This window comes from Ochotona princeps, chromosome X (genome assembly GCF_030435755.1).
Source record: "Ochotona princeps isolate mOchPri1 chromosome X, mOchPri1.hap1, whole genome shotgun sequence".
Classification (NCBI taxonomy): domain Eukaryota; kingdom Metazoa; phylum Chordata; class Mammalia; order Lagomorpha; family Ochotonidae; genus Ochotona; species Ochotona princeps.
Genome location: NC_080865.1, coordinates 56,902,036 through 56,915,219, shown reverse-complemented (window position 1 = coordinate 56,915,219; position 13,184 = coordinate 56,902,036). Strand labels below are relative to the sequence as shown.

At 37.4% G+C, this 13,184-nt stretch overlaps 1 protein-coding gene and 1 pseudogene across 1 annotated transcript; one reads left to right on the top strand and one right to left on the bottom strand.

Annotated features, from left to right (window-relative positions):
* Positions 1–2,173: 2,173 nt before the first annotated feature.
* Positions 2,174–3,160, bottom strand: TGIF2LX (TGFB induced factor homeobox 2 like X-linked). Its single transcript, XM_004596322.2, has one exon. The coding sequence runs from the start codon at positions 3,119–3,121 to the stop codon at positions 2,471–2,473; it is 651 nt and encodes a 216-aa protein (XP_004596379.2). The 5' UTR covers positions 3,122–3,160; the 3' UTR covers positions 2,174–2,470.
* Positions 3,161–3,935: 775 nt separating this feature from the next.
* LOC101519811 (peroxisomal targeting signal 2 receptor-like) lies at positions 3,936–6,615 on the top strand (annotated as a pseudogene).
* Positions 6,616–13,184: the final 6,569 nt, after the last annotated feature.

Sequence of the window (13,184 nt, the reverse complement as noted above, 5' to 3'; positions counted from 1 at the left end):
AATGGACCTTTGTCAAGAAAATAACCCAGCCAAGTTATTCTCTTATGTTATCTTCACCTTTTCATTTCTAAATGACTATGATGCAAAAAAGTCTCTGTCGGGTTTTATGTAATTTTCATCTCAGGGAAAGTGTAATTGGTGGTTAGATTTTAAAAATGTGGTTTCCTTAGAAAACTGCTCCATTTTTTTTTTTCTTCCATAGAGTGAAGAACACTAAAGCTTTGTAAGCTTTTCTCCTAGGGAAAGAGTAAACATAGTGAAGCTGCAAATTCAGACTTATAAAAGCATGCAGGAATGACAAAGACAAGTTATCTTTTCATATTAAACAATAAAACCTTTATTTGACAAAAAACAATAAAATTTTGCATAAAGTTTTTAATTTAACTAAAAACTGCTTCTTCCCTTTATTTATAGTACAAGAAAACTAAAGTCATCTCCACTATGTCTGCACACAAGACAACTGACAGTAGAACACAGCTTTATTCCACAACACACCACTGAAAAATTTACAGTATAAATAGGGAAAACCCACAATTATCCCAAAGTACTATCTTCGGAACAGATCTTTCAATTATAATTTTATAATGATCCAACTGGGGCTCAGCTTCCATAGACAAATTAGAAGATGGTGAACAACAAGAAAAACCTTCTGTTTTCAGAGTTTATTCACATTGTCTTTTCGGTTGAAATAGAGAAGAGCATGAGTCCCAAAACCTGTGAGATGTAAAACACGAAACAGTCAAGAGTTCGTTCACCAACCGGCCTTTCCTGAAACAGCCTTCTGTGCTTCTATTTGCAAATAAGTAAATAAATAAATAGATAAATAAATGGTCCTAGCCAAACTATATCAGAAATAGTATGGGAGCTTCCTAGAGACTTTCAGGGACTCTCATAGTAAGGTTACAATAAATGCTATTGTTTTTCTTTTTTTTTTTTTAGAGGTTTGTTCTCAACATTTGTTTCTTTTTTTTTCTTTCTCTCCTTCATTTCTTTTTCTTTTTGTAACTTTTTTTTAAAATTGGTTACATTGCATTATGTGACACAGTTTAACAGGCAGTGGGATTCCCCCTCTCCCCAAACCTCCTGGCCCCTCCCCCCGCCCATGGTGGACTCCTCCACCCTGTTGCGGTACCACAATGCTATTGTTTTTCTTTAGCCTCTAAATCCCCTTTAATCTGCAGATGCGTTAAAAACCTGAATTCCTTTTCATCTTAGTCTCTTATGAATAGTAGTTTGTTAGACAGACTCTCTTTTCTTCCTGGCTACTTGAAAACTGATAAAGAACAATAACCCGTGACTACTTCTCTAGGGATAGTATCTTGTATTGAGACATGTTAGTTAAGGTCCTAGTAGTGTAAAGACACAATACACAAAACACAAATAATAAAATAATGATAATAATAATAATAATAATAATAATAATAAAAAATTTGGCCTAGTAGTAGACATGAAACACATCCTGTATTGCTTCAGGCCAGGAGGATAAAATGAGGCTAGAGTCTACTTAGGAGCCTCGTATTCCTCAAGTGTTAATACACCCAAAACAGGAAGCTAAACTATAGTTTTCTGGAAGAATACCCATCTATTCCTACTGAAAATATACCTGTACTCAAGGCAGTAGGAAAAACACAGAGACAAGATCATTCTCAGCTCCACTCCTATGCGTCTAAACATTTTAAAGAGAAAAAAAGTAAAATAGCGTAAATGTATTATTAGAAAGGTCAAAACAGTGGAATTCTCAAGTTTACTTTCTTTTTTGCTGACAAGTTACACATTGGATGTTTTCTTTTAAAATTATCTTCCTCTGCTGTTTTCCAGGAAATTTGTCAGTTTTCTGCTTTCCAGACTTTATTGTGATTATTTGTTTCATCTGATGCAGAGGATTAAAACCAAATAAATAAAACGTATTATCAGAAAAATGTATATGAATTCACTATACTTTGCTTGCCATATTTGTTCCCCTGCAGAGAATAACTAGTCCTTAAGACAGCCAATAAGCTGTAAAAAAGAGAAATTCAGGAATTGAAAATTTTACTAAAAACTCCCTCATTATAAAGGCCAGTACTGTGACACTTCTTCCATAAAGGCTTTCCTTGCCATCATTCACGCTGAAAGGGAAACTTACAGAAGGGAAGAGAAATGAGGACTCACACTGTATCTGTGATGGATGAAATCTTACCATTGTATCAAATTTCTGGAATACTGTTAGCCTGACTGAAGAATCTAAATGTAGGACAAAGTAGAACAAACAAATGTCTTTGTGGCAGCTGTGTTCATCATAACAGTTGGGGTATCTTAATAGAATTGAGTCTCAGCAGTTTAGCCATCAAAATTTGTCACACAAAAGACCTAGAAGGAAAAACTTGTTTCTAGAAAAGATAAAGACAAAATAATGGCTGTGTGCAAAAAAAATATGCCTACCATACACAGCAAAGAACTGAATACTTGGATTTCTCCAGGACACAGCAAGTTACGGATTAGGATTTTGTTGCTTCTGCAGCTCCAGCTCTGCAGCCCTTTGCACAGCGACATCAACCAATAGCTGCAAGCTGCTGAAGTCCTCATTCTCCATCGCTGGCCTGGGCTCTGGAACAGACGGGGACTGATTGTTGGGACTTTCAAGCTTTTTCTTCTGCTGGGCCCTCAGGGTGAGCCTCTGGCTTGCAATCAATGCCTCTGGATCAAACAGCTTGCTTTCTGTTTCCTGACCCTCTGGCAGGGGGATCAGAGAGAGCTTTTTTATCTGGGGTGGAGTGTTGGGCACCGGGGAGGCTTGGACAAATGGATCAGCTGTCAGCTGGAACATCACATCGGTGTCCCTGCCAATTTGGCTGTTGGGATCGTGTCCGTCCTGTTGAAGCATTTTTGGCAGAATGCGTCTGCGAGCATTCATAAACCAATTTGAGACCTGAGGCAAAGACAGATTGGTTTGTTGAGACAGCATTCTTTTCTCAGCTTCTGACGGGTAGGCAGCAAACCTGTGGTCATAGAGCCACTGACGGAGGATTCTCACGGACTCGCCTGGCAGGAATCCATAATGCTTCCGCTTGGTACGATTGGAAATGGTATTGTCTTGCCTCGAGGCTTCTGCGGGCCCCGGAGTTTCCTTACCGGCTTCCATTGCCCTCAGGTGTGTACTTACTACCTCGGATTTCAGGGATAACTTACTACCGCTGACTTAGGTTTCCGAGAGCTAGTAAAGGCAGGGAAAGGTGACCAGTCTACTGTCAAGTTACATTTGTGGCTCTCAGGCAAGCCGCCACCACCACCACCACAGCGCCACGCTGCGCCACAGCCGGGTAGTTTGTGCTCTGTGATGTCACATCCTGTCTATGCATTTCCTGCTTTCTGGTTCCCTGCTGGGTTTTTCTTCCGGTAGCACACCGGCAGCCAAGGCCCGACCGCAAGATTTTAGTCTTAATTCCTTTTTTCCTGCTTGATTTCATTACAGTTTTGCTCCTCCTCCTCTGCGTTTCTTCACTGACTTAAGGTATGTATCAGAAACAACTTACCTATTCAATATTAATCTCAATAAAATCCTCTAAGTGCGTACTCAGACTTAATCTTTTCACGTATAAACCAAAAGTAAGAATAATTTTTAGCTATGTCTTCACTTTTAACATTCTGCCTGACTTTTTATCAGTGCTTTGAAACCTTTAGCTTTAGTATAATTTCACTGTGGCTTTTGTGTTTCTGATAGCCAGTTGTGAAGAGTCTCTGAGGAGCTTTAGTTAGAAATTCAGGAGTCTTTTAGAAATGTTTAACAGGATAGGATTTAAGAAATAGCATTCATCATAGACTTATTTTACTTAAATGTTTCCTCATAATTTCAAGTACCAATAAATCATCCCCTAATCCAGATGAAAATAATTTTTAAATTATAAATTTTCATTATTTATGATAGTTGTGAAACATTTATGATAGTTGAGACCATTATGACGTACGTAGAGGACAATTGTCAACATCAACTGAGTCCTCAAGAACAATGTGTGGTATTAATTTTCGTGATCCTCCATACCAAAGGCCTGGCCATCACCTTGGGCAAATTTGCTACAGATTATTTTGATGAGGAACATTTCTTTTGCTTTTATGAGTTTCTATTCGGTGTCATTGAGATGGGTGTCAGAATATTGTTTGCTGAACCTTTGGTTGTGAATCACCTCACTGAATCTCACTTTTATCTCTTAAAATGTATTGCAAGAAAGGGATTGAGGCACACAGCTGAAACAAATGGATGCCTTAGCAAACCTTTCAACAACTAAGTGCCCACTTGGGCTGTAATTGAGGGACCGCTTTAGAATACTCTGAAACCTTGTTTATATTTCTTTCTCCCCCCCACCCAGGCCGGGAGCCGTGCCGGTGCTGCCGGTGGCGGGCCGCCATGGCTGTGGGGCCGAGTTCTCTCTGTACCTGCCAGGCTGCCTGGCCTGTGCCACCATGAAGCACTACGGCATAGCTGGATGTGGAACCTTACTTTTTTTTTTATTCATTAATTACATTGTACTATGTGACACAGTTTCATAGGTACTGGGATTCTCTCCACCCCCTCCCCACACCCTCCCCCCATGGTGGATTCCTCCACCCCGTTGCATAACCACAGTTCAAGTGGAACCTTACTTGTGTTGGATCAGAACGAATCTGAGTGTAGGGTTTTTCCAGGTTTTGACTGGAATGATGGTTTGTTTGACGTGGCCTGGAGTGAGAACAACGAACACGTGCAGTTGCAACCGCTCGCTGTGGCTCTGGAGTGCAACAGGGCCCCTGCAGTTCTACCAAGAGCACACACAGGAGGTGTTATAGTGTTGATTGGAGCCAAACCAGAGGTTAACAGCTTGCGGTGTCTGGCTCATGGGATCAGACTGTCAAAGTGTGGGACCCAGCTTTTGGAAAGACTCTGTGCACCTTCACAGGCCATGAGAGGGTCATTTATAGCACAATCTGGTCTCCTCACATCCCTAGGCTGTTTGCTTCAGCCTCAGGCAGATTTAGATAAGAAGAGATAGAGAAGGTCTTCCATCCATTAGTACACTCCCCAGATAGCTGCAATGGTGAGAGCTGAGCTGATCTGAAGCCAGGAGTCTCTTCCAGGTCTCCCAGGTGACCAGACTCAGAATTTGGGACATGAAGACGGCAGGAGTGAGGATTGTGGTTCCAGTGCACCAGGCAGAAGTTCTGAGCTATGACTGGTGTAAATACAATGAGACTTTGCTGGTCACAGATGCAACGGATTATAGTTTGAGAGGCTGGGACTTAAGTAATATATGACAACCAGCGTTTGAGCTTCTTGGTCACCCCTATGCTATTAGGAGGGTGAAATTTTCTCCATTTCATGCTTCAGTGCTGGCCTCTTGCTCTTACGATTTTACTGTAAGTTTCTGGAACTTTTTAAGACCTGATCCTGTTCTTGAAACAGTGGAGCATCATTCAGAGTTCATCTGTGGTTTAAATTTCATGTTGTGTATAAACTAAAATTGAAGTATAGGTGAGGTGGTCACAGAAGGTGGCTGGGAACCCGCATTTACTTTTAACATATTGGTTACTCATTACTATGTCAATTCATTCCATAATGATGTAAATTTTTGCTGATGGTGTGTTGGAGCTTTTAATTGATCGGGATGATACTCTGCTGGCTCTGTCTTCAGACCAGAGAGGGTCTCCCTAAGAAGCCGTTGAACTTGACTGGACAATAAGATGCTGGACTCTATGTTTGGTATATGCTTGCAATGGGGGAATCTCAACTGAACTTGAGCTGTGGTTATGCAACAAGGTGGAGGAATCCACCATGGTGGGAGGGTTTGGGGAGGGGTGGGGAGAACCCAAGTATCTATGTAACTGTGTCACATAATACAATGTAATTACTGAAGTTTAATAATAAATAATTAAAAAAAAAATTCAGTCTTCAGAGCCCCACTCTGGTGGCTGACTGTTCTTGGGATGAAACAGTAAAGATCTATGATCCTGCTTGTCTTGCTGCTTCTGCTGCTGCTTGAGATCTTTTGTGGTCAGAATTGGAGGTTGCCTGAAGACTGCGTAAAAGCAAATCAATGAACTCGTGACAACGCTGCTGTCATGCTTTGGCAAATGCCATTCAGATTTCAACTTTTTCAAATTTACCCTGCAGTCTGTTCTGAGGCAGCTGACAAAGACTTTGGCTCATCTAGGCCTGGTATATAAGCCATATTTCTGAAAATCCTATGGAATAATTGATGTTATAATGTATTAAAATGTAACTTCTGTTGTGAAATGGACTTAAGTATGAGAGATCAGTAGATTATATTGATAGTTACATATTTAATTCTTATGTCGCTTTTGATGAAAAAAATACAATCACTGCTGTTGAAATCAAAATAAACTACGTCTCTTGATAATTTATCACTCATGATATCCTCAGTTAGATTGTTCTAGCATGTGTGTATTTGCAGGACTACCTGTCCAGAGGTAGTTGTCAGGGCTGTAATCAACATTTCATGTGTTCATCTATTGAGTAGTTATTTGTTGGGCATTTACTGTGTGCCTGGCAGACTCAGTGAGATTCTCTCCAAGACTGGTGCCATGCTTTCAGAACACAAACTGCTGTGAGTTAAGAGCTTTCTTTATTACACATTTTGCATGCTGTGTTAGGTATTTATTTCTCTCATGACACACTGTTTCCATTTTTCTGCTATCAGAAAATTTTAAGACGTTTTATTGAATAAAGTCTTAGGTCTTGCTAAAGCTTCCAGCTGTTGCCCTGGAAGCTAGTCTTAAGTAATGCCGTAAGCTTGCTGGCTACCTCCCTGAGTCTCCTACAAAAACCTCCAGATATACATTGATTAGAAAAATGTATGTCTTAAAGACTTATTTATTTGAAAGGCAGAGTAATGGGAGGAAGAGAGTAAGGAGTAGAGAAGAGAGAAAAAAAGAGCAAGACAGACAGAAAATTTCTTTTATCTGCCCAAATATTCACTCCCTGAATAGCTGCAACAGTGCAACAGCTGGCACAGTGCAACAGCTGGGACTGAGCCAGACTGAATCCAGGAGCCAGGAACTAGTTCTGGGTCTCATAAGTGGGTGGCAGGATCTCAAGTACTTGAACTGCTTGCCAGCTGCTTTAGCAGGGGCCTAGATCAGCAATGTAGCTGGGACTCAAAGCAGCTGTATGGGATGTGGGCATGCCAAGCAGTGGCTTAACTCATTGTACCACAGTGCTTGCCCTGATATCTATATCTTTATATAAAATTAAGACATGTTATAAATGATGAAAGTGAGAATTCAATTTTAAGTTTTTGAAAATGTTGAAGAACAAAATATGCTTGTAATAGTGAAAATAAATGTTATATATATATATATATATCTTTGTTCACTTCAGAAAAATGTTTAAACTGTGTCTTTACAAAATTGAGACAAAATAAATTAAAAGAAATAGAGTAAGAAAAAAACATAAAGGCCAATGTTTTTTGCACTCACTTCCATACCTCCTTCCCAGCAACACATGTATGCCCACTATCTCTGCAACTGTTCTAGTCTGTTGCTATGACTCCCCATTTCTTTCATCTTTTTGTAATGTAATCTTTTATGGGAGCTCATTGAAAACAATAGTTGGAAACATTTATATTGATTTTTTTTTCTCAGAATCTGAAACTGCATTCTCATGATTCTATCATGAATGCCTGTAGCATTACACTATACTATTTGCCTTGTTTCCTCCAATTATAGGTCTTCTGTAATATATTGCTTGTTTCTAGTAATCTATTTGTATTTTAATGCAGGTTTGAATAGTACAAAGCCTGAATTATGTTGCCTAGTTGAAGTATTTCATAAAATAAAGGGATAATGTTTTGACTTCTGGGAAATCAGATAGTGTAAAACTAAGCAATAAGCAGAAACAAATTTCCAAACAAAACTTAGTGATGTAAAAGAAACTAGAATTAATGTGGTGGTAGCTTAATTTTATCAATTCTGCAAATGAAGAATGTTATAAGAGGAGAGGCAGAAGTTTTGTTCTGTAAAGTATTTGAATAATTTCAGCCAAATATACATTTTTAAGAGTGATTGATTTAATCACTTCTTGGTATTTTGGCTAAGATCAAGTGAAGACTGATTAATTTTGAAGACAATTTTAGAAAGAGAAAGATACCCTCCATCTGCTGGTTCACTATCCAAATGGCCGTAACAGCCAGGGCTGTTCCAGGCAGAAATCAGCTTCTAGTTCTCCCATATGTGTATAGGGGCCCAAGCTCTTAGGCCATCTTTTGCTTCTTTTCCCTGGCCATTGCACAGAGCTGAATCAAAAGTGAAGCAGATGGTACTTGCACTATCATCCACGTGGAAAGCTGGTGTCTCAGGTGGTAGGGTAGCCCACTATACCACAATGCTGGCCAAAGACTTCTTCAAATTGAAAAATTGGTCAATAAGCCAGCACTGGTGTGTCTTCTTGGAGGGATTTCTGCCATGTTAAGAGGAGAAAGTGAGGGAATTTCAAATAAATGCTAAAAAGGATTAACATAACAGGTATGGACTATCAATATGAAATTGAAGCCAGTGTAATCCTAGTACATTAGTTTCAGAGCAAGAAATTTTATATTATATACTTATATGAATTATAAAATATATATGTTTGTATATACATATTAGGAAAATTAAATAGAAAAATTAAAATATATCACATGGAAGTATCCCCTAGTAAGACTTACAAAACTCACTGCTTAAAAATTGTCTTCAATTTTAGTAACATGAGTCCCTTCCTATACAAATTTTTCCATAGCATTGATGTGAAGTACATGTTTTCTCATTCTCGTGTGCTACCAGCAGAACCCCTGATGTGAAAAACTCACAAAGCATGACAAAAAAATAATCAGCAGATTCACTTGTAAAAGCATAATTTATTGCTAAATAGAAGATTCATATAAAACATATGAATAAACATACTTCAATTCTAGAATTCAAACAATCTAATGTTAGAATAAACATTTATATAATTCAGATTAAAAAATCATTATCTTGATAGAGGTTGAGTAATTATACTGAGTTCAAGACTAATTTGTGATAAACAGGGGAAATAAATAAAAGTAGAACAAGATTTTCTTCATGTCACATATATTCACAGGGCAATAAAATTTCTGATATCTTGCTTCATATTGAATAGCAAAACAAAAGCGAGTCATTTAAGTTCATTAGCAAGGCAAAATGCTTATTTTCACTTATGTGTCATTGCTTATTAAAGTAACGAAGCAAAATTAAGCATAATATTTACAAGAAATAATAAAATTATTCTTGCTTGTTGGTGATATTAGATGCTTAAGAAATCTTTAATACATAATTTTGAGGATGTTGGTAATAATAAGTGATGGACAGTTTGATACAGTGGATTAATTCAACAGGTGGGATACCTACATCTTATGAAATGCAGGCTGTAGGTCAGGCTGCTGTGCTTAACTTGCAGTTTCCTGCTAATATGCCTGTGAAGCAGTGGTGCATGGTTCACATATTTGAGCTACTGGTATGCACATGGGAGACTCAGATGGAATTCCTGGGTTCTGAGTTCAGCTTGGTGCAGCCCCAGATGTTGTGGCCATTGGGAGCATCAGCTGATAATCTAAGATTCTTCCCTCTTCCTTTCTCTTTCTCTTTGAAAAAAGTACACGAAGGCGTAACTAAGACAAGAAGCAGTGCTCATATGGGATGTCTGTATTCACAACACCAGCCTCTCAGTTTTCACATATTCCAAAAACCATCATTTAAAAATACATTGAGAGAAGTTATCTAGTTAATCATTGTAACAACAAATATATAAAAAGTCTATGACTGAAATCAAATACTACTTTCTAGGGGTGATATAAAGATAAATATAAACTCCTACTTTAAAATACAAAATGAGGGGCCCAGTGCAGTAGCCTAATGGCTAAAGTCCTTTGCACACACTAGGATCCCATATGGACGCTGGTTCTAATAATGGCGGCCCCGCTTCCCATCCAGCTCCCTGTTTGTGGCCTGGGAAAGCAATCGAGGACGGCCCAAAGCCTTGGAACCCTACACTCACGTGGGAGACCCGGAAGAGGCTTCTGGCTCCTGGCTCCTGGCTTTGGATCAGCAAAGCACCAGCCGTTGCGGCTGCTTTGGATGGATGCTGCTTCCAATGGATGGAAGATCTTCCTCTCTGTCTCTCCTCTCTGTATATCTGACTTTGCAATAAAAATAAAATAAATCTTAAACATGTTGAAAACCATTTCTCAATTTTATATGGAAGGAAAAACATTTGAGTATTGTGGCATTTTTGAAACTGCAAATTGACATAGACACACTTGTCCTGCTGGAAAGATTGTGTTTTTAAGTAACGAGTATTGTGATAAGCATGTAAATAGGCAAACAGACTATACCAAAGGTGGAAACATCTTCAAGAACTTAATTCATCAAATGCATGAAAATCATTCCTTTTCATATCATTTTTGGAGGATATTAATTTACTCTGATAATAATGAATGTTACCAGGAACATATCACTATCTTTGAGTACTTTTTGCCAGATAAATCACAATTTGAAACAAAATAAAAGTACTTTCAGTGAGCCTTTGTTTTCTATTGTTTTGATTTATGTATTCATTTGAGAGGGAGAAGCAGAGAGAAAGGCAAATAGAGGGGAAAAATATCTTGGATCTGCTAATTAAATCAGTTCCTTAATTGTTGCAGGAACTGGGGATTGGACCAGAGCAAAGTCAGAAGCAGGAACAAATTTCTTCATCCCTGTCTCACAGGACTATGTAAGTGGCAAGTACTCAAGTACTTGAATTGTCATCTTTTTCCTCCTAGGAAGCAGTAAAAGGAAGCTGGACTGGAAGAAAACTAGCCTGGCTTGAACTAGACATTCTGATATGGGGTATAGGCATTGTAAGCAGCAGCTTAACTCATTGCACTTCCTGAGAGAGTCATTCTTAAACTCATTGTGCTGAAAGTATAGTGAGGGTAAGACCTTAGAAAAGTCTGGAAAAATAATTTAATATCCTTTAATAAGGATATCCTTTAATAAGTTTGCCCATGGACAAAAGGGCAAACTGAGAAAAGTGAATGACAATCTGGAAAAAAAAAATATTAGGAACCTTATTAAAGTTATACATGAGGCTTTCAGAAGGTTCATGGAAAGAGCATTTTTTTAAAAGTTATACATGGATTTCAGAATCTTTGGCTTCAAAATAAGTATCTTTTTAATACTATTTTCTACAAAATTTTGAAATACGCTATTATCAGTTATTGGCAACAGTGTATAAAACTAATACTAGATGGCAGAGAGAACATTAAAAGGGTGAAGGTGTTACTTATAAGTATACAAATATTAGACATTTATGAAAAAAACAAATTGTATATACCCATAATTTAGCGAAAGAGACAAGTTATAGGTGATAAATAAAATTAAATATTTTAAGATGAGCTTAAATAAAAATATTAAAATTAAAGTTGTAGACAATATGAGGCTGAAAATCTATTATTTCACTGTGTTTTACAAATCAATAAATAAGTAGATTAGCATAACATAAAAATGAGCAAAAATGGGCAGTTTAACAAATAAAAAATTATAAATGACCTATAAATATACAAAATTTAATTAGATTATAAAACAATAAACAACATGATTATGAAGCAATATTGGGTATGGTTTTCTCTGAGCAATTAAGCAGATTGCAAACAGATTCTAAATAGTAGCACTCTTGAGTGCCTATGTATTGATATACGTAAATTGATATACTTCTAATGGCACTATAAAATTGTATATCCTTTTTAGAGATGTTCTTTTACTGACAGCTCAGTCATTGTCAGTGATGCTGAATCAAAATTATGTAAAGTTTGAAGACAAAGAAAATAGAGTTTAATTTATGAATAGATGAGGAGGTAGAAGACATATATCTAAGTAACTACTGTGCTCCTCACTGAGGATGCTTTGAAGTTTTTAAGAAAGCTGTAGGGGAAAAAGAGTCAGGAAAAAGGAGAACCATTGATAGTGACAGCTGCATATTGGCCTCTGGCCAGGAGATAAGGAGTTGGTTGGAGTCACAGTGGTTATTTGATTTACTTACCTGTTCAGCTTATGTTCAATTTTCTGTTTGGTCAGAAATGTCATCCCGTTCAGGGGATGTTATGATCACTGAATGACCTTCACTGAGTCTAGGTCCTACAATGCAGGTAACAGTTAACTTTCTGTTCTGGAACTGAGATGCCATTAAATAAAGCCTTTGGAGTTAATAAGAATCTTCAAGGTGTTCTGTACTAGAGAGGCAAATGGCCTCACGTGTCTGATAATTAGAACCTCATAAAGCAGGCTATGCCTTTTAATGAATTCATTGAATCAATTATAGTGCTATTAAAAGTCTGGACAGTAAACATCTTAAACTAAGAAGGAGAGGTTAAGACTGGGATCTGATGGTGTCTAGCATATTCAAGGCGCTGTTTAAGGGATCAATTATACCTTCAGGTTGGATCAGTAAAAATAGTGTGTTGTTCAGCTTGGGAATGTTCAAGGGATTTCTCCCATAGAACATATTTCATAAGATTACAAAGATAAAATATGCAAAATATTTTTCACAGAATCTTAATTCTGAAAGTTTACAAAGTGATTTCTAGCATGATGACATTTATAAGATAAATGGTACTTTCTGTACAGTTGAAAAGAATCTAGCCATTAAGTTCAGTGTCACAGACATGACTTAATATAGATTAGTTGACAACATGAAAGAAACCTAGAAAGCAGCATGGAAATATTCATTTTGTAGAAAAACAGAAAGAAAACAATGTATACATGAACATGCAATGTGTGTGTGGGAATAGAAGTTCAAAAATGTAAATCCTCATTATTTTGAATGATGACAGGACCACAGACTTTATATTAATTGACTTTTTTGAGAAATCTTTAAGAATGCAGACAGGGCAAAAATAAAAAAGGAAAACAATTTTCAACCTCAATATTATGTTGAGAATCAAGAATTATGGGATCTAAGGTATGGTGAGATCCCAGTTCTCCCAACACTTTATTTGGTGATAGGTACATGACTGCTTAGTGGAACTAATAACTCTAAAACGTCTTAATTCTATCAGTAAATGCAGAAAAGGGCCAGAAAACAATTGATATTTCACTGACAGGTTAATCCTCAGGTGCATCAACAAAGAAATTTACTCATAGAATAAAATTGTCCACTTTTCAAAATCTTTCAAGATTTAACT